This window comes from Salmo salar, chromosome 25, assembly GCF_965601325.2.
Source record: "Salmo salar chromosome 25, fSalSal1, whole genome shotgun sequence".
NCBI lineage: Eukaryota > Metazoa > Chordata > Actinopteri > Salmoniformes > Salmonidae > Salmo > Salmo salar.
Genome location: NC_138315.1, coordinates 29,036,574 through 29,059,178, shown reverse-complemented (window position 1 = coordinate 29,059,178; position 22,605 = coordinate 29,036,574). Strand labels below are relative to the sequence as shown.

At 41.1% G+C, this 22,605-nt stretch overlaps 1 protein-coding gene across 1 annotated transcript; it reads left to right on the top strand.

The window, feature by feature from the left end:
* Positions 1-46: 46 nt before the first annotated feature.
* LOC106586490 (integral membrane protein 2B) lies at positions 47-21,118 on the top strand. Its single transcript, XM_014173858.3, has 6 exons — positions 47-353; positions 17,894-18,025; positions 18,231-18,467; positions 18,626-18,736; positions 18,952-19,102; positions 20,090-21,118. Exons 1-6 carry the CDS (start codon positions 273-275, stop codon positions 20,176-20,178), a joined length of 801 nt encoding a protein of 266 aa, XP_014029333.1. The 5' UTR covers positions 47-272; the 3' UTR covers positions 20,179-21,118.
* Positions 21,119-22,605: the final 1,487 nt, after the last annotated feature.

The window sequence follows — 22,605 nt, the reverse complement described above, 5'->3', positions numbered from 1 at the left end:
TTGTCTGCAAAGAAAGCTTGCTAGCGACGGTTCTCGCCCTCTGTTGGTCATTCAATCAAAAAGAGAAAGAGGCGGAGCGACATCTAGCTATACTAAATACTGAAGAAAAGTAGAGAAGAGTGTCTGCTATTGCGTTTGAGTTAGGCAGTACGAGTTGTGTTAAACTACGACGTCTGATTTAGGAGCTGTTACAGCAAGATACCAAACAATTTCGACGTGATAAACACAGTCGTTCTCTTCTTTTCGAAATCAAATAAAGTGTGCATTTCACGATGGTGAAGGTATCTTTTAATTCGGCCCTCGGGCAGAAAGAAGTGAAAAAGGACTGCGAAACCCTCATTCCCGAGGACAAGGTGAGTCGCTAAATACTGTAGCAATTTTTACAGGAAATTGTATAGTTTTACGTACTGTCAGTAATCCACATATGTTTTTTGACTCACTGAATAATGTTAACTCCATCAGTGATATAGAATCTAAACAGTGTGATGAACCCATCAAAGTTGAACATATTATAGAGTCTATCAAACATCTAAAGAACAATAAATCATCAGGTGTTGATGGAATTACATCAGAATTTTACAAATTATTTTCTGAACAAGTAGCGCCATTCCTATTTGAAGTCTTTTTAGAGAGTATTAAAAACAATGTTCTCCCTCCTACAATGAGTCAAGGGTTAATAACACTGATACCTAAGCCTAAAAAATAAGTGCTACTTATCGATAACTGGTGTCCAATTTGTCTTTTTAATAATGACTATAAGATATTAGCCTTACTACTTGCAAAAACAATTAAAGAAGTCCTGGATGCAATCATTGATGAAACACAGTCTGGCTTTATGAGAAACAGACATATTTCGAACAATGTCAGACTAGTATTAGACATACTTGACTACTCAGACCTAATAACCGAGGATAGCTTCATTTTATTTTTATAAAGCATTTGACACAGTAGAGCATCAGTTCCTCTTCCACTCCCTTGAGAGACTTGGCTTTGGGGATTTTTTTCTGTAAGGCTATTAAGACTCTCTATACAAATGGTAACAGCTCTATCAAATTGAAATATGGCACCTCACCTAGATTTGAGTTAAAGAGAGGACAACCTTGCCTAATTCCTATCTCTCCGTACCTGTTTTTATTAATCACCCAACTTTTTACAAATTCTTAAAATAATAGTCCTGTACAAGGTATTTCCATAGCTGGTAAAGAAATTATTATAAGCCAGCTGGCTGACGATACTTCACTTTTTCTGAAAGACACTAACCAAATTCCCATATCGATCAATGTGATACAATCCTTTTCCAAAGCGTCTGGTCTATATCTTAACATTAATAAATGTGAACTCATGGCTGTCAAAGATTGTGTGACACCTTCATATTATGGTATTCCAGTAAAAGAAGAACTAACCATTACAAAGGATCAGAAGTCTAGAGGCTTACTAAATTTTAACCCTCTTATTAAAAAAACCCAGAAGAAGCTAAATCAATGGCTACAGAGGAACTTATCTTTAAAAGGAAGAGACCTTCAGCCTTGGTTATTAGGAATCTCTAGACTAACATATGACGCTCTCTCTTTATATCTTGACAGTAAAATAAGCAAGGAGATAGACCAGATGCTTTTCAACTTTCTGTGGAGAAACCGTACTCATTACATTAGGAAAACTGTTGTAATGAACACTTATGAGAATGGTGGGCTGAATTTTCGGGACTTTACTACCTTTAATAATACTTTTAAGATCAATTGGATAAAACAATTCCTAAGAAGACTCACTTCTATGTGGCGTTTTATTCCTCATCATGCCTTCTCTACTTTTGGTGGCCTTAACTTCATGTTGTTTTGCAATTATAATATTGACAAAGTTCCAGTGAAACTTTCTGCTTTTCATCGGCAGGTTTTCTTGTCATGGTCCTTAATTTCTAAGCATATTTTTTTCTCCACAGAGATATTATATATGGAATAATCGGGATATATTGTATAAAAATACTTATTTGTTTTTAGAATATTGGTTCCGAAATAATATCCTATTGGTGAGCCAACTGGTAAATAATATCCTATTGGTGAGCCAACTGGTAAATAATATCCTATTGGTGAGCCAACTGGTAAATAATATCCTATTGGTGAGCCAACTGGTAAATAATATCCTATTGGTGAGCCAACTGGTAAATAATATCCTATTGGTGAGCCAACTGGTAAATAATATCCTATTGGTGAGCCAACTTGTAAATAATATCCTATTGGTGAGCCAACTTGTAAATAATATCCTATTGGTGAGCCAACTGGTAAATAATATCCTATTGGTGAGCCAACTGGTAAATAATATCCTATTGGTGAGCCAACTGGTAAATGCAGAGGGTCTTTTACTCAGTTATAAGGAATTCTTATCACTTTACAAGGTCCCGGTAACACCTAAAGATTTTGCAATTGTTTTAGATGCCATTCCCTCAGGTGTTGCTTTATTATTCAGGAAAGTGTCAAGACCCTCAGAGCCTACCTTCCATTGACCCTGTTGACTCATCAGTAGGAAAGATTTGTTTCTCTTTTGGTCCATTCAACAACAGAGCGATACGACCTTGTTTCAGCAGGATGTTGTATGTCATGCCTTATTGGAATGAATTTATTGATAATATCTGTTGGAAAAAAGTTTGGATGTTGCCACACACCTACCTTTACATGCTTTTTACATTGTATCACACATTTAAAAATATAATGTAAGTGGCCATTTTTGGGCCTTTTTTAGACCTATACATGCCGCTTGTACGACTATGGTCCTTGCACTATATGTTGTACAGACAGCATCTTGGTGTCATTATACTCTTATAGTGTGCTCTAAAATATGGCGTATTCACATTCATTTATTCAACATTAAATATTATTATAAATGTCTCAAAAGTACCCTTTTTGATTTAGCTTATTTTTAGATGTATGGTTTGGCACAATATACTCTTTAAACTAGGGCTGTCCCCGCCAAAGTTTTCTTTATTGGTCTACCGAGAGTCTTTCTGTTCTTTCGACCAATTGATTGGTCTAAATGTTTAAACGTATTTTTCCATATAAAGACAATTGAATAAAACAACTACATATGCATTGAGCTTGTCTGATGCTTTAAGCACACTATTTGATGAAATAATTAAGACACAAATAACTTAAGAGCCCGTTGGGCACACAGTTAAAAAAAAAAAAGAATAACAGCGAGTGCCTTTGACTGGCGCACGTTGTCTCGCTTTCCTCCCTACTGCAGAGAAAAGGCACCACAGCAAAGCAAGTGTTTATTGTTCTCTCTGTGCTGAAGCTGCAACATTTCAAATCCCTAATTTGTTTAGGAAAACCATTCCCTCAACCCTTGCTCTCTTTACATGAAACATGTAAGCATTGCATGCATGTGACCAATAGGGCCTGATCTATAGCCTATCATAATCACATCAATAAATTGGTTATAACAAACTCCAAACACAGTAATGTCGACAGCAAAATGGATGCGGAGGATGTGAAAGCAACTTGAAACGGGTGAATGTTAACTGGTTGCTCAGGAGGGAAAGGTGAAGTCAGATCTGTGGAAGACATTTGACTTAGTTGTAGAAACTACTGGAGATCCAGAAAAAGGAGGGTATAGCAGTAAGTGTTGTGTGAGTTATGTTGCTGTTAGATTACAATAGTATTTTGTTTCTGGCCATTTGGAACAGTTTAGACAACACTAAATATGTGTACCAGATGGAAAAAATTATAATCTATAAAGTAGAGTTCGACCGATTAATCAGAATGGCCAATTAAATTAGGGCCGATTTCAAGTTTTTATAACAATCGGTATTTTTGGACCCCGATTTGCCAAATTTAAAAAAACATTTTTTTTTAATTATAATTATTTTTGTATTTTTTATTATTGAATAAAAAAAATAATGTAAAATACACTGCTCAAAAAAATAAAGGGAACACTTAAACAACACATCCTAGATCTGAATGAAAGAAATAATCTTATTAAATACTTTTTTCTTTACATAGTTGAATGTGCTGACAACAAAATCACACAAAAATAATCAATGGAAATCCAATTTATCAACCCATGGAGGTCTGGATTTGGAGTCACACTCAAAATTAAAGTGGAAAACCACACTACAGGCTGATCCAACTTTGATGTAATGTCCTTAAAACAAGTCAAAATGAGGCTCAGTAGTGTGTGTGGCCTCCACGTGCCTGTATGACCTCCCTACAACGCCTGGGCATGCTCCTGATGAGGTGGCGGATGGTCTCCTGAGGGATCTCCTCCCAGACCTGGACTAAAGCATCCGCCAACTCCTGGACAGTCTGTGGTGCAACGTGGCGTTGGTGGATGGAGCGAGACATGATGTCCCAGATGTGCTCAGTTGGATTCAGGTCTGGGGAACGGGCGGGCCAGTCCATAGCATCAATGCCTTCCTCTTGCAGGAACTGCTGACACACTCCAGCCACATGAGGTCTAGCATTGTCTTGCATTAGGAGGAACCCAGGGCCAACTTCACCAGCATATGGTCTCACAAGGGGTCTGAGGATCTCATCTCGGTACCTAATGGCAGTCAGGCTACCTCTGGCGAGCACATGGAGGGCTGTGCAGCCCCCCAAAGAAATGCCACCCCACACCATGACTGACCCACCGCCAAACCGGTCATGCTGGAGGATGTTACAGGCAGCAGAACGTTCTCCACGGCGTCTCCAGACTCTGTCACGTCTGTCACGTGCTCAGTGTGAACCTGCTTTCATCTGTGAAGAGCACAGGGCGCCAGTGGCGAATTTGCCAATCTTGGTGTTCTCTGACAAATGCCAAACGTCCTGCACGGTGTTGGGCTGTAAGCACAACCCCCACCTGTGGACGTCGGGCCCTCATACCACCCTCATGGAGTCTGTTTCTGACCGTTTGAGCAGACACATGCACATTTGTGGCCTGCTGGAGGTCATTTTGCAGGGCTCTGGCAGTGCTCCTCCTGCTCCTCCTTGCACAAAGGCAGAGGTAGCGGTCCTGCTGCTGGGTTGTTGGCCTCCTCCACGTCTCCTGATGTACTGGCCTGTCTCCTGGTAGCACCTCCATGCTCTGGACACTACGCTGACAGACACAGCAAACCTTCTTGCCACAGCTCGCATTGATGTGCCATCCTGGATGAGCTGCACTACCTGAGCCACTTGTGTGGGTTGTAGACTCCGTCTCATGCTACCACTAGAGTGAAAGCACCGCCAGCATTCAAAAGTGACCAAAACATCAGCCAGGAAGCATAGGAACTGAGAAGTGGTCGGTGGTCACCACCTGCTGAACCACTCCTTTATTGGGGGTGTCTTGCTTATTGCCTATAATTTCCACCCGTTGTCTATTCCATTTGCACAACAGCATGTGAAATTTATTGTCAATCAGTGTTGCTTCCTAAGTGGACAGTTTGATTTCACAGAAGTGTGATTGACTTGGAGTTACATTGTGTTGTTTAAGTGTTCCCTTTATTTTTTTGAGCAGTATATTTTAATTATTTTTATTTTTTTACACCTTTCTTTAACTAGGCATGTCAGATTAAAAACACATTCTTATTTTCAATGACGGCCTAGGAATGGGGGTTAACTGCCTTGTTCAGGGGCAGAACAACAGATTTTTACCTTGTCGCCTCGGGGATTCGTTTTTGTAACTTTCTGTTTACTAGTCCAACGCTCTAACCACCTGCCTTACATTGCACTCCACGAGGAGCCTGCGTGGCAGGCTGACTACCTTTTATGCGAGGGCAGCAAGAAGCCAAGGTAAGTTGCTAGCTAGAATTAAACTTATCTTATACAAAACTATCAATCTTTACATAATCACTAGTAATATCATCAACCATGTGTAGTTATCTAACGTGTCCTACGTTGCATATAATCAATGTGGTGCCTGTTAATTTCTCATTGAATCACAGCCTACTTCGACAAACGGGTGATGATTTAACAAGCGCATTTGCGAAAAAAGCACTGTCGTTGCACCAATGTACCTAACCATAAACATCAATGCCTTTCTTTAAAATCAATACACAAGTATATATTTTTAAACCTGCATATTTAGTTAATATTGCCTGCTAACATTATTTTCTTATAACTAGGGATGTGTCGTTGTGTTACTTCTCTTGCGTTCCGTGCAAGCAGTCAGGGTATATACAGCAGTTTGGGCCGCCTGGCTCATTGTGAACTGTGAAGTCCATTTATTCCTAACAAAGGCCGTAATTAATTTGCCAGAATTGTACATAATTATGACATAACATTGAAGGTTGTGTAATGTAACAGGAATATTTAGACTTAGGGATGCCATCCGTTAGATAAAATACGGAATGGTTCCGTATTTCACTGAAATAATAAACGTTTCGTTTTCGAAATGATCGTTTCTGGATTCGACTATATTAATGACCAAAGGCTCGTATTTCTGTGTGTTATTATGTTATAATTAAGTCTATGATTTGATAGAGCAGTCTGACTGAGCGATGGTAGGCAGCAGCAGGCTCGTAAGCATTCATTCAAAGAGCACCTTTGTGCGTTTGCCAGCAGCTCTTCGCAATTCTTCAAGCATTGTGCTGTTTATGACTTCAACCCCCGAGATTAGGCTGTTGTAACCGATGTGAAATGGCTAGCTAGTTAGCGGGGTGCGCGCTAATAGCGTTTCAAATGTCACTCGCTCTAAGACTTGGAGTAGTTGTTCCCCTTGCTCTGCATGGGTAACGCTGCTTCGAGGGTGGCTGTTGTCGATGTGTTCCTGGTTCGAGCCCAGGTAGGAGCGAGGAGAGGGACGGAAGCTATACTGTTACACTGGCAATACTAAAATGCCTATAAGAACATCCAATAGTCAAAGGTATATGAAATACAAATCTTATAGAGAGAAATAGTCCTATAACTACAACCTAAAACTTCTTACCTGGGAATATTGAAGACTCATGTTAAAAGGAACCACCAGCTTTCATATTATACATAATAGCAGTCTGTTCTAACGGAAAAAATTGTAAAGCCTTTATTACAACATAGCAAAGATTAAAAACCACCAAATCTGTGAAATTGCTTTACCCAACATTTTGCTGTTGCATGAGGCTTGGTGCTCACGGAATCAGTAGGCTATTAAACAAACAGGCAACAGAAGCAATATCTATCTTATTTCTGTAGCTATATATACAGAACCAGTCAAAAGTTGACACAGCTACTCATTGCAGGGTTTTTCTTTATTTTTACTATTTTCTACATTGTAGAAGGAGTGAATACCTCAACTATGAAGTAACACATGGAATCATGTAGTAACCAAAAAAAGTGTTAAACAAATATGAGATTCTTCAAAGTAGCCACCCTTTGCCTTGATGACAGCTTTGCACACTCTTGGCATTCTCTCAACCAGCGTCACCTGGAATGCTTTTCCAACAGTCTTGAAGAAGTTCCCACATGCTGAGCACTTGTTGGCTGTTTCCTTCACTGCTGTCCAACTCATCCCAAACCATCTCAATCGGGTTGAGGTTGGGGGATTGTGGAGGCCAGGTCATCTGATGCAGCACTCTCCATCACTCTCCTCCTTGGTCAAATATCCCTTACACAGCCTGGAGGTGTGTTTTGGGTCATTGTCCTGTTGAAAAAACAACATCCTAAATGACCCCCAGCCTTTAGATGTGAGCTGAACAATGCACTTGAGATGCATTTAAAGGCTATGGATGCGAAAGTAAACTTATTTCCAAACGTTTAGGTCAGTTGTATGCTGCTTTGCAATCTATCAACAGCAAGGGTTCCATTAGAGGCACCATATTTGTTTAGTGATGCATTTGGCAATATTCAATTAATACGCACAAAACATATGAACAAAAGCATTCGCTATGAAAGTTGATATGTAGGCCCTTCATATATTGGCTATGCACAGCACTTTGTTCAGTCTATCAAATCAGTTATTGTTTTCTTGCTCAAACTGTCAGCAACACCTGTCAAACCCAGACATTTCTCTCAAAACACAGGGATGTTGATGCTGCTGCCTCCGCGGCATTGTTCTCAATCCCTACATTTTGCTATTATGCACATAGCAACATATTAAGTTTTCATGTTTAATATATAGATGTGAAATTGTATTTCACAATGTAGCAATACTCCATATTTTAGAGCCCACTATTAGGAGTATAATGACACAAAGGTGTTGTCTATTGTGTATGGTTGGTTGTGTTACAAAACAAGCATAGCAAACAACCTTCCAATGAAGGTTCTATGTGATAATTGCCAGGACAGTCTAATACCACAAAACCAAAAAAAATCTGCCCATGCTGGCATTGAATCACCCTATACAGTATGTTTGCTCCTTTGAACTTTTTGGGGTAGTTTAGGGGACAGTTATCTTGTTTTTATTTGGGGTAGTCAGTGTTTTCTTGCTGGCCAAATGTTCACTCGGATGAGAGTTTAGAGACAAAGCGAGATGACCAAAGTAGCCTACTCTTGGGGCCAATAGGTAGCATGCATTCAGGTTCGCTAGGCAGGCATAGGCTTGAAATGCATTTCAGGGTAATTCTTCACCTGAGACTTACCCCACACCAGTGTGTTGCCAGTGTCTATGTTAATGTAAGCTCTAGTGTTATTTTTCGGGAACTGTGTTTCCATCAGAAGTGTGATACAGGACTTTGGGCGAGCAGAATCAACAACCTCTGCATCAAGACAAGATGTTTAACCATGTTCAATTAGCCATTCATTGTATTGTAGAAGCCAGATGAAAAGAACCGGTGGCCAGGCCGTGGCACCAAGTCGGAGCAGTTCCACTGATGCCGTGAGACTGGAGACGGTCCATGGAAGTGGAAACTCACAAGTCTGAGCCTTTTTGGTAAGACACTGGGATAAGTCTTAGGTGAAAATGCTCCATAAAATGGAGGGAGGTGTTTTTACACCACTTCCCAGCTGGCAGGATGCCGCTCGCCTGGCTAGGGAAGCCGTTTAAGGGAATGTGTAGGTCAGTAGCTCATCAGATGGAGTGAGAGACGGACAGTGGGAGGGTTGGCTCTGTTCACACACTGCCTGATTTAACAGGTTTAATTTCATTTCACCTTTATTTAACCAGGTAGGCCAGTGGATAACAAGTTCTCATTTACAGGGGCAGAGTGATTGGCAGCAGGCACAGTGCAGCTGCGAGTGTGTGTCCTATGTGCTGTTAAGGGTTCGACCAAGAGCAAGCCTGAGTCTGCTCTGCAACCACTTGACAGTTCAATAATATTATGTAAATATAGGTTAACTTCATAATGACATACACCCCTTAACAACACAGAGGCACCCCTAGAATATGGTACTGTTATTTGCCTTACCTTTGTCAGGTTAAACCTATTGGTGTGCCTGTGTGGCTAAGATATGACCAAAAGACGGCCAGTTATAGAAACAGTAGATCTAGCTAAACGCATGTTGTTTTTCCAAGTTGCCTACTAGCCACTTTATAAACAAGATGGCTGCCCAGAGAGTTGACATTAGGAAGTCAAGAGACGTGGTTGTCAGCAGATCCCCCTATGTAGTTTGCATGGCCTCGACTAGGCAACTTTCAAGGGCATGTCTGTCTGGTCGGCTTGTTTGAATACGGAAGCAGATCTGATATCAAGTTAGCACCTCAGTCTTTTCCTGTCAGCTGAACGCATCAGCTACATACTGAGCTAGTTATTATTAGACAACCTTGGCAACACGTTGGTACATAAATGCATAAACTGTTGCATGTAAATCATGGATGGAGCATGCAAATGTACAATAGAATGAAAGTTCAAACTGACTGTTTTGAATGTGTAATTCGCGGTCTCTATAGATGGGAGGGAAATGGCTTGTTGTATGGAAGTGAATGCAAAGTAGGAGCGACGAATATTCAGCTGTGCATAGACTTGGTCTAGTCAGTCCCCCCATGATTTTTTTGTGATATTTGCAGGCAAAAAGGCTTGATTTTTGCTGTGTTTTTTCTGACATTTTGCATGGCAATTGGTCGCGAAAATGCGCTGAGGGAAAACCTTCGTGGAGCTTGATTGAACCATAATATGCGGTACATGTGCAGTGATTGGTTGAAATTACAAGCCCACCTTTTCATGGGTCAGTTTTATGCTATAATATTGCAATAATTCTACCGGTTTATGCAGAAATAGTGTGTGATTGGTCAAATTTGCTAGCCCTAAAGTGGTTAGAAAGGTTCGGAAATAAGACGTGCTGGCCATAAGTTCACTGAGCATTACTGAGGATATATTCTGGGCATGTTGAGGTGGAAAAGGAAGACGATAAGGATTTAGTTGCCCGTGCAATGTGAGCTCTTCCTCGGTCATAGTAAAACACTACCTGTCTCCGAGCTACTGAAACTGTACCTCTTTTCAGGGTGCTACATTCCTGAACTTTAGAATTAAGATGTTCTGTCAGTGTGAAAGTAGAAGGGGAAGTATTTTCTCTCCTTGTTGGGGAATTTAAAAAGAGGCATACTATAGAAAACATATTGTACTCATCTCCCGTTTGTGATTGTTATTTTTGAGGTTGTAAATGCAGCGGTAATACAGCATGGCTTGATTTATGAAGACAGTCAGTACCACTGAATTAGTCTAGGCCAGGTAGTTTGCATACTGGAAACTTGGTCACACCTGCTGTATCCTTGTTATCTGTGGCATCAGCAAGTTGGGGAGCATGTGGAAACTTGCAGGAACCCATAGCTGAGGGACAGACAGTCCTCGGAACAGAGGGAGAGGCATGAAGAAGACGTTGAGCCAAGGGAGAGCATGCTCTGACGCAACCTATTTTGTTTTCTTACAAGAGGAAGCATAAGCAGCTGAGTTCATCCTCAAGGTCCTAGGGAGAAATGAGGCCAAAACAACACTTTTTGAAACACATAGCCCCCAACTTATGTTTTCTCATTGTACCATAGGCAGAAATAGCATTTATCTGAGAGGGAGCACAAGTGTTTGTGTGTAGTGGTTTCCTTGGTGTGACTGGTTTGGACACACAGACAATGTATTGATCGTCACCCTAGCGTGACTGTGCGATGTGATTGCAGCCCCAGATGTACGCCTAGAGCCAGTGGTCTGAGGGGGCTTAGCAGAGCAGAAGACCATCTCTGTCTGAGTGGAGAGTAAACATGCTTAAAGTATAGGACAATATTAGGCTACATAAAGTACAGCACATTCAGTATTTTTAAAGGTCCAATGCAGCCATTTTTATCTCGATATCAAATAATTTCTGGGTGACAATTAATTACCTTACTGTGATTGTTTTTAAAATGGTATAAATGAAATAAAAATAGCTTCCTAGCAATGAGCAATTTCTCAAGCATGAATTTTGATAGGACTGTCAGGGAGTGGGGAGGGGTAACTGAAAACTTGCTGTTATTGGGCTGGCTTGGTTAGACGTTGTGAGACTGGTATTGCCAAATTCTCTAAAATTGTGTTGGAGGCGGCTTGTGGTAGAGAAATGGACATTCAATCCTCTGGCAACAGCTCTGGTGGACATTCCTGCAGTCAGCATGCCAATTGCATGCTCCCTCAACTTGAGACATCTGTGGCATTATGTTGTGTGACAACTGCACACTTTAGTGGCCTTTTGTCCCAGCACAAGGTGCACCTGCGTAATGATGGTGCTGTATAATCAGCTTCTTGATATGCCACACCTGTCAGGTGCATGGATTATCTTGGCAAAGGAGAAATGTTCACTAATAGAGATGTAAAAGAATTTCTGCACAAAATGTGAGAAATGTTTTTTGTGCATGTGGAACATTTCTGAGATCTTTTATTTCAGCTCATGAAACATGTTACCAACAGTTGCGTTCATATTTTTGTTCAGTGTATTTAAAACGCTTGACTGCACTGGGCCTTTAAGACACTTGACTAGGTTTTCTGCAGTGTACACTAAGCCATGCCCCCATATTGTCTATTTCAGGGTCAAAAGTATGTTTCTTGATAACATTTACACTGATGTCCAGTATCTGCATACAACATCTGGATGTGCGTATGTTCTTCCCTTTTCTTCCTGCAGAAATGGGGAAACTAACATAGTCAGAGCAGAAGAACACAAAAGGAAGAGGAAGTGAATTGGAACAGACTGGAGGAACAAAACTGAGACCAAGTTTAATTTTAGCGCCGCAGCCTTATACTATCAAAGTTCAACATGAGAAAAAAACCTGAGGGGAATGTGCAGTTGTGGGATGAAAGTAAACTTTAATAAAGCCTCTGACTCCAAACCGATTGTAACCAAACCGTACATGACTTTGGGCACATACAGACTCAGTTACAAAACCATCTATGACGGGGATTATATTTTCTCACTGGGTGTGAGATAGGCCCACCACAGCATTTGAATCAGACGTTGTCATTGGCAGAGATTCTTGTTGCTAATGAAGCAGAAGTTCCTGTTTTAGTGCATTATATTACCCTATTTACTCTTACAGTAAGTCGAAGCCTATCCCTGGAAACTCCCCTTCGGTCAGCAAAGGCAAAACCACCCTGGCATTTTGATCTCATGGGGAAGAGATTAGACGTTAAACCAGCCAGAAAGCCTCAAATATTCCCTTTTTGCCCTCTCTAGAAAATCACTTGCAGCCAAGGCTTCCGAACAGAGTGGATATAATGGGATATACGTTAGTGTTCCTCTCCCCCTTGCTCCCTCTTGGTTTTTGCTATTAGCCTACTCCCCTGTGTCTCTCCCTCCTAGTCTCTCTCTTTATTGCTTTGGGTCTCCCTGGAAACGCCACCCTGCTGCTCCGAGACTTGTGTTGATATTAACTTGATTGAGGTCAGGCTAGCTCTTACTACTTGGAAAGAGCGAATTGCTTGCTTCTCATTGTGCTATAGCTTTTCTGCTGAAGTTTGGTTGAGAATGTGGGCTCTTCCTGTCAAACTATTGTTTGGACCCAGAAACGCTTACTCATGCAGTCATACTCCTCAACTGTACAGATGGGCTCAACAACAATAATGTTCTCAGTCAGCAAACTTGTTTCTTCGGAAGCCAGCTCTAGAACTTCCTCTTGTTGAAATGTAGAGAAATTTGCCGTCAGGGCATTACTGAAGAATGTTGAGACTTAATGATTTTCCGTCAATGCCCATACTCATTAACTTGGTCAGCTAGACCAGGGGTCGACCCATGTCTAAAACGTCCCTTCACAAGGGGATACGAAGATGGTGGAGGGGACATGCCTTAGCATGTTTTTAACCTCTTACATCTAGATGTTCCGCTAGCAGGACGCCTCACCAATATCCAATGGTAGACAGTGGCGCGAATTACAAATACCTCAAAAATGCAAAAACTTCAATTTTTCAAACATATGACTTTTTTACACCATTTTAAAGACAAGACTCTCGTTAATCTAACCACACTGTCCGATTTCAAAAAGGCTTTACAACGAAAGCAAAACATTAGATTATGTCAGGAGAGTACCCAGCCAGAAATAATCACACACCCATTTTTCAAGCTAGCATATAATGTCACAAAAACCAAAACCACAGCGAAATGCAGCACTAACCTTTGATCTTCATCAGATGACACTCCTAGGACATTATGTTATACAATACATGCATGTTTTGTTCAATCAAGTTCATATTTATATCAAAAACCAGCTTTTTACATTAGCATGTTTTGTTCAGAACTAGCATACCCACCGAAAAACTTCCGGTGAATTTACTAAATTACTCACGATAAACGTTCACAAAAACATAACAATTATTTTAAGAATTATAGATACAGAACTCCTTTATGCAATCGCGGTGTCCGATTTTAAAATAGCTTTTCGGTGAAAGCACATTTTGCAATATTCTGAGTAGATAGCCCGGCCATCATGGCTAGCAATTTTGACACCCACCAAGTTTGGCACTCACCCAACTCAGATTTACTATAAGAAAAATTGGATTACCTTTGCTGTTCTTCGTCAGAATGCACTCCCAGGACTTCTACTTCAACACCCAATGTTGTTTTGGTTCCAAATAATCCATAGTTATATCCAAATAGCTGCGTTTTGTTCTTGCGTTCAAGACACTATCCGAAGGGTGACGCGCCGGCGCATATCGTGACAAAATAATTCCAAATATTTCATTACCGTACTTCGAAGCATGTCAAACGCTGTTTAAAATCAATTTTTACGCGATTTTTCTCGTAAAATAGCGATAATATTCCAACCGGGAGACGTTGTATCCGTTCAAACACTGAAAGAAGAAAAATGGAGTCGTCACATGCACGCGCGCACCAGTGTCATTGTTCTCAGAACGACCACTTTCCAAAACCCCTACTGTTTTTCGCCCAGGGACTGCAGAGTTATCGTTCCACGTTCTGGCGCCTTCTGAGAGCCTATGGGAGCCTTCGAAAATGTCACGTTACAACAGAGATCCTATATTTTCGATAAAGAGGCTACAGAAGGCCAGGAAATGGTCAGACAGGGCACTTCCCATATAGAATCTTCTCAGGTTTTGGCCTGCCATATGAGTTCTGTTATACTCACAGACACCATTCAAACAGTTTTAGAAACTTTAGGGTGTTTTCTATCCAAATCAAATAATTATATGCATATTCTAGTTTCTGGGCAGGAGTAATAACCAGATTAAATCGGGTACGTTTTTTTATTCGGCCGTGAAAATACTGCCCCCTATCCTAAACAGGTTAAAGAATTGAGACTTATCGTGAAATCCTATGTTTGCGATTTGATAAACACTGTGTCATTTGTCCACATGACTCACTCCCTCAGTCAACCTCAATCAGCTCAATCCATGGCTGTTGATCAGAGCACTTAGCTGTTCATTATAGCCAGAAGGGCCTTTGGGTGGTTTGCAGACCTCCTTAGAGCTTTGACCCATCTGAAATGCCCTAATAAAGATCAGGAAGTTCGGGAGTGTCTGGGGTGAGTCAAGTGCTAGTGTTTTAGTTCACAAGCTTTTTTTCCTTCTTTTTTTTTAATAGAGCTAAGACCAGCTGTATTACACCAAGATCCAAGGATCAAACCCATCTCCTGGCCTTAGTCTATGATATCACAAATTGACTGCAATAATATGTCAAGGCATTAGGAATATACACTGTAGATGGAATGTTATGTCATAATTACGTAAAATTCTGGCAAATTAGTTCGCAACGAGCCAGGCGGCCCAAACTGTTGCATATACCCTGATTCTGCGTGCAAGGAACGCAAGAGAACTGACACAATTTCACCTGGTTAATATTGCCTGCTAACCTGGATTTCTTTTAGCTAAATATGCAGGTTTAAAAATATATACTTCTGTGTATTGATTTTAAGAAAGGCATTGATGTTTATGGTTAGGTACAGTCGTGCAACGATTGTGCTTTTTTTCGCAAATGCGCTTTTGTTAACTTCTAAGGGCTAGGTGGGACACAGCCAGTGAAATATCAGGGCGGCAAATTAAAAAAACAACAAAATGTCATAATTCAACTTTCTCAAACATACGACTATTTTACACCATTTTAAAGATACACTTCTCCTTGATGTAACCACATTGTCCGATTTTCAAAAAGGCTTTACAGCGAAAGCAAACATTAGATTGTTAGGAGACTACATAGACAAAAATAATCACACAGCCATTTTCCAAGCAAGGACATGTGTCAATAAAACCCAAAACACAGCAAAATGAAGCACTAGCCTTTGACAATCTTCATCAGATGACACTCCTAGGACATTATGTTACACAATACATGTATGTTTTGTTCAATAAAATTCATATTTATATCCAAAAACAGCATTTTACATTGGCGCGTGATATTCAGAAAATGTATTCCCACCAAAACGCCCGGTGAATGTGCACATCAATTTACAAAAATACTCATCATAAACGTTGACAAAATACATAACAATTAGTTTAAGAATTATAGACTACTCCTTTATGCAACCGCTGTGTCAGATTTTAAAATAGCTTTACAGAGAAAGCACATTTTTCAATATTCTGAGTACATAGCTCAGCCATCACGACGAGCTATTCAGACACCCGCCAAATTCGGGGCAACCTAAAGTCAGAATTTGTATTAGAAATATTGTATTACCTTTGCTGATCTTCGTCAGAAAGCACTCCCAGGACTGCTACTTCCACAAGAAATGTTGTTTTTGTTCCAAATAATCCATATTTATGTCCAAATACCTCCGTTTTGTTCGTGCGTACAGATCACTTATCCAAAGGCATAACGCGCGAGCGCGGAACGAGAGACGAAAAGTCAAAATGTTCCATTACCGTACTTAGAAGCATGTCAAACCCTGTTTAAAATCAATCTTTATGGTATTTTTAACGTAAAATTGCGATAATATTCCAACCGGACAATAGCATATTCATTCAAGAAGAAAAAGGAGGGGCGCACTCGCGGGACCGAGCATATCCAATCCCTTTGTTGCCAGGCAGACCACTCAGTAACTGAGCTCCTATACTCTGCTCAGTGACAGGAAAATGCTTAAACCACTTTCTGAAGGCTTTAGACAGCCAATGGAAGCCTTAGGAAGTGCAATGTCACCCCACAGACACTGGAGCTTCGATAGAGAATCAAAAGAACTACAATTCTCAGACTTTTCACTTTCTGCTTGGATTTTTCTCAGGTTTTTGCCTGCCATATGAGTTCTGTTATACTCATAGACACCATTCAAACAGTTTTAGAAACTTCAGAGTGTTTTCTATCCAAATCTACTAATAATATGCATATTCTAGTTTCTGGGCCAGAGTAGTAACCTGTTTAAATTGGGTACGTTTTTCATCCGGCCGTGAAAATACTGCCCCCTAGCCCAGACAGGTTAAATCATCCCCCATTTGGCGAAGTTGGCTGTCTTTGTTTGGAAGAAATAGTCTTCACAGTTCGCAACGAGCCAGGCGGCCCAAACTGCTGCATATACCCTGACTCTGTTTGCAAGAGAAGTGACACATTTTCCCTAATTAAAAGGAATTCATGTTAGCAGGCAATATTAACTAAATATGCAGGTTTAAAAATATATACTTGTGTATTGATTTTAAGAAAGGCGTTGATGTTTATGGTTAGGTACACGTCGGAGCAAAGACAGTCCTTTTTCGCGAATGCGCACCACATCGATTATATGCAACGCAGGACTGGCTAGATAACTACACATGGTTGATGATATTACTAGTTTAACTAGTGATTATGATTGATTGATAGTTTTTTTATAAGATAAGTTTAATGCTAGCTAGCAACTTACCTTGGCTTCTTACTGCATTCGCGTAACAGGCAGGCTCCTCGTGGAGTGCAAAGTAAAGCAGGTGGTTAGAGCGTTGGACTAGTTAACCATAAGGTTGCATCCCCAAGCTGACAAGGTAAAAATCTGTCGTTCTGCCCCTGAACAAGGCAGTTAACCCACCGTTCCTAGGCCGTCATTGAAAATAAGAATGTGTTCTTAACTGACTTGCCTAGTTAAATAAAGGTCTAATAAAAAAATCTAAAAATCGGTGGCCAAAAATACCGATTACCGATTGTTATGAAAACTTGAAATCGGCCCTAATTAATCGGCCATTCCGATTAATCGGTCGACCTCTAGATGGAAGCCCTCTTCATCCGTTCCTTAAACACAGCCTTTGTTTTGTCTCCGCTCGCCATGCAGCCCCCCTGCCAATGTGCTGCACCCCCTCTGAACAAACCCTACCTCTTTTTGTTGTTTTGAACCAGGAGTGTTGCCAAAACTCTCATATCTAGTGTGGCTTTGCCCATCTCTCCTACACTGCCTTGAACCCAGTGGTGAGGTTGAAAAGGAAAGTGAGAGAGAGGGCAGAGAAGGGAGAGGTTAGAGATGAGCAGAAGTGAGAAGTGTTTCAAGAGAGAAAGATGAGGGATTGAGTGACTTAGAAACCTGTAAATACACTATGTGTGTGTGTGTGTGTGTGTGTGTGTGTGTGTGTGTGTGTGTGTGTGTGTGTCTGCCTGCCTGCCTGCCTGCCTGCCTGCCTGCCTGCCTGCCTGCCTGCCTGCCTGCCTGCCTGACATTCTGCCTCTTCCCTCTGTTTCTTCAGGATCCGGAGGTGGCTCTGCCGGTGCGTCAGCAGTCCAAGGCCTGGTGCTGGTGTGTGTGCCTGGGCTTGGCCCTGATGCTGTTTGGCGTGGTTGTGGGAGGGGCCTACCTTTACAGGTACTACATCCCGGAGGTGAGACTGGACCACTCTGGCCCCTCTGTTTATCTAGGGGTTATTGAATACTGTAACTGGCAGGATTGGAATGTTGTATTTATTGTATTTGAATACATGATATGTTTATAATTTTTATTTGACATGGCAAAAGATACATTCTGCTAGAAGGGCAGAGCTCCATGCAGTGAAAAGTGGGAATATAAATGTTTTCTGTGTCCACCAGGAGGGCAGGATGTTTGTGTGTGGGGTGAAGTACCATGAGGAGGACATTGTGAAGTACCATGAGGAGACATTGATGATCCAGGAGGAGGAGGATGTGGAGCTGGACCTGCCCTCCAGCTTCAAGATGATCCAGGAGAACATCCGCATACTGGCGGACCAGGATGTGGCTCTCATCAACGTACCCGTGCCCGAGTTCGAAGACGGGGACCCCGCCGACATCGTCCACGACTTCCACAGGGTAAGACTTGACTGAATTGAAAACTTCAACCCTGCTGTTTTTTGCTAACCCCTGTTTGTTTCTGTGGGGATAACAATCCACAAACCATGGATTGTTTGTGTTCAGTGGCATTTCTTAAGGTTGTTATCTTAGTCTGTTCTATTGGCGCTCCTCCACAGAGACTGACTGCCTACCTGGACCTGTTCCTGAACAAGTGCTATGTCATCCCCCTCAATACTTCCATCGTCATGCCTCCCAATGACTTCCTGGCGCTTTTGGTCAACATCAAGGTAACAGGAACTTCTTTATGAACCATGTGACAATAATGATAGTAATACATTCGATTTCTTACGCACTAGTCTGGGCACCCAATGTAACCTTGTACTGTTTTTACAATGTTGTAAGAGAGACTGACATGAAATGTTTTTAAAATGAACCACTTAGTATCTCATGATGTTAATGATAGGATGTGTTAGTCGATGTTGTATTCCTCTTTCTTCCCCAGGCTGGTGTCTACATGCCTCAGTCCTACCTGGTCCATGAGGAGATGGTGGTGACAGAGCGCCTGGACAATGTGGAACAACTGGGATTCTTCATCAACAACCTCTGCCAGGGAAAGGACACCTATAAGCTTCAGCGCAGAGACAGGATCCTGGGTCAGTACACACCTACATAAATACACACACACCATACATCACACCTTGCGCACGCTTCATAGTTCTTTGGACAAGTGAAGAATTATGCTAACATGCCCAAAGGAAATAGGCTTCTCTTACATTCAGCCCTTTTTAGCTTGAGATCATGACTGACTGGTCTCTGAGCACGTCGTTAGATCTCCCATACCTAACACACTACTCACACACACGTGCACGTACAAGTATTCGCATGCACGCACGCATGTCTAACAAAACTAGCACATGGGCATTGCGACATACATTATATATACGTATGTGGACACCCCGGATTCTGCTATTTCAGCCACACCCGTTGCTGACAGGTGTATAAAATCAAGCACACAGTCATGCAATCCCCATTGACAAATATTGGCAGTAGAATGGCTTTACTGAAGAGCTCAGTGACTTTCAATGTGGCACCGTCATAGGATGCCACCTTTCCAACAAGTCAGTCAAATTTCTGCCCTGCTAGACCTGCCCTGGTCAACTGTGAGTGCTGATATTGTGAAGTGGAAACGTTTAGGAGCAACAACGGCTCAGCCAGGAAGTGGTAGGCCACACAAGCTCACAGAACGGGACTGCCGAGTGCTGGAGCATGTAAAAATCATCTGTCCTCGGTTGCAACACTCACTACCGAGTTCCAAACTGCCTCTGGAAGCAACGTTGGAACAAGAACTGTTCGTCGGGAGCTTCATGAAATGGGTTTCTATGACCGAGCAGCTGCACACAAGCCTAAGATCACCATGCGGAATGCCAAGTATTGGCTGGAGTGGTGTAAAGTTTGCCGCCATTGGACTCTGGAGCAGTGGAAATGCGTTCTCTGGAGTGATGACTCATATCTTTCCAAAAGAATGTTCTCCCAATGAGTCTGAGCCTGTATGAACAACCAACCACCATATTGTGGCATCTCATACAGGTTTTTATTAGGCGTAGATCAGCATTTTAACCTTTCCATCTCCCACATTACAGGTATGCAGAAGCGTGAAGCTCTCAACTGCCACAAGATCCGTCACTTTGAGAGCAAATTTGTGGTGGAGACCTTGATCTGTGAGCCCTAGTGACGTCGCTGTGGGCAAAGTGTGACATCATCTCTGTACAACCGCTTCATTTCACTGGGAGCGCAGTTGGAGATTTGCAATCCTCATCTTCTGTTTTAAATTTTCCCATTTTGTTATTCTACATCAGGTAGTTGTGTGTGATCATTTTTATGTGAAATGGGCACTTTTGTCTCTGCTTAAAATCTGTCAATCAGTTCTGTGTTTTTTTTTTTTTTTCATTATACAGGGATGCAATTATTCGATAGAGGGTTTCTATTTTTTGGAGGATATATTCAACGGCGGGACTGCTAGCTTGTCAAAAATGTAAACCTCACTGATGATTTTGAGATCTATGTTAAGATTACTTAAGTAATCAAACTGGGATTAAGGGGCTTGAAGCAGATCATGTATGGTATAGTCAGATTTTCTGAAACCGAGTCTAATTTGTATTTTTGAATACAGAAACAAATGTGCAAAGGCATAGCAAATGTATAATTTTGTACCACTGAACCTGGTTTAGAAGGGACTAGTCCAGGGTGTTGTATAGATTTTACATGTTCTGTTTAAACTGTTAAGATTTCTTAACTGGAAAACATCTTTAAGTGTGGATAAATGTTTGTTTTTTTCATCTAGCTTTAATAATAAATCAAAATCAACACAGTTGTCTATATAATTCAAAATAGTTATTATTTTCTTATACAACAAAGGAAAACATACACTTTTTTTTATATTGGGATCAAAATATTTTGTTTAAGTTCTTTGTTTTTTTTCTTATACAGTTTTTTGGGGGATAACTCCATCTATATTACTATTATGTATATAACCTCTATAAAGATATGACCAACACCGCAATAAATGTTAAACCAGTACTACGGACCTCCATGGCATAGCCAGCATGTTTGTGGCAAGAACATATCAAATAAGTCTGAGTGCTTTTCTTAAATAAACATTTGTCTGCTAACTTGGCGCCATCCATTTCTGTCATTTTTTTAATGTAACGTTTTATTTAACTAGGCAAGTCAGTTAAAAACAAAGTATTATTTACAACGACGGCCTAGAAACAGTGGGTTAACTACCTTGTTCAGGGGCAGAACGACAGATTTTTTTTTCAGCTCGGGATTCAATCTAGCAAACCTTTCAGTTACTGGCCCAACACTCCAACCACTAGGCTACCTGCAGCCCTTTTCCTGTGAGCACATTTGCCACTCTCTTTTAAAGTCATTGGAGTCATTGGTACATGTTGACTGTATGAGCGGTCTCATTAGCTTACGTTTGCTCCCATAGCAGTATGTCTCTCCTCTGATAGCTAAATGTGGTGACGGATCAGTTGACAAAGAATGACTATAAGCCCTGTTAAATGATCGTAGTGGAACTCTGCAGAGGTGGGACCAAATCACAAGTAAGTCTTAGCATTCAAGTCCCAAGTCAAGACAGGCAAGTCCGTGTCAAGTATCAAGTCCTAAACAAGTCATAATGCTCTTCACCAAATGTAATACCATTTCATATTTAAGAGTAATAGTATATTACATTTACGCAAATCATGAATGCTTTTAAAAATATATGTATTACTTTCCAAATAAACGTTATATTTCCATGGAAATACATGGGTAGCCATGAGAAAGACACATCAATATGACAACAAAAACTAAATATTGTAGTGCTCTCTCTCCAGATATACTCTACACACCTAAAACAATCCTGCCATAAAGTTCATCATTTATTAAAAGGTACATCAAAACAACTGATACTGAACTTCAAGTAGGCCTACAATTTGAACACTGGCCTGAATGTCTGAGAAAAAAAATGCAGATCCCAAAGATGGGAGATCAAACCTGAACATGGAGACTGTGTGTAACTCATTAACCGTTTCAGTTTTTCTCTTATCTCAGGGCCCTATGATACATTGCATTTGCAAAAGACCAAATTCGATAAAAGTCTGTCAGTCATTTGTGCACGATGAGGCCGCAGTATGATGCCACCATGGCTGAAGACACGCTCCACTGGAGACAGGCACTGCCAAGACCCTGATGGCCACTCGGGACAGTGAAGGAAGAGCCTTCCTGTTCATTGCCCAGAACAAGGGGGCATTCTGTCCTTCTCATATGTCAAGGTAGTGCTGGAGTGGTCCCAACAGCTTTCTTCTGCCTCTTACAGTATGCTGCAAACAGCCCTTCTTCTTGTCCAAAACTATGGTCCTCTCGCTCTTCCTCATCAACAAGAGGCACAGCTTGCTCAGTCCCTGTAGCATCTTGCAGAATCAGTTCTGGCAAAACATGTAAAAGCATAGCAGAAACAAAGAGGCCGGTATTAGAGTATTGGTGATGCAGTGGGTTACACTGAAAAAGTATTATTGTTGCAGTCAATTGGATTAAATTATGAGAAAAAGTGACATTAAACTCAATATTTAACTTTCACTCTTTGTGCCACCTCCTTGACCAGCACTTGGTG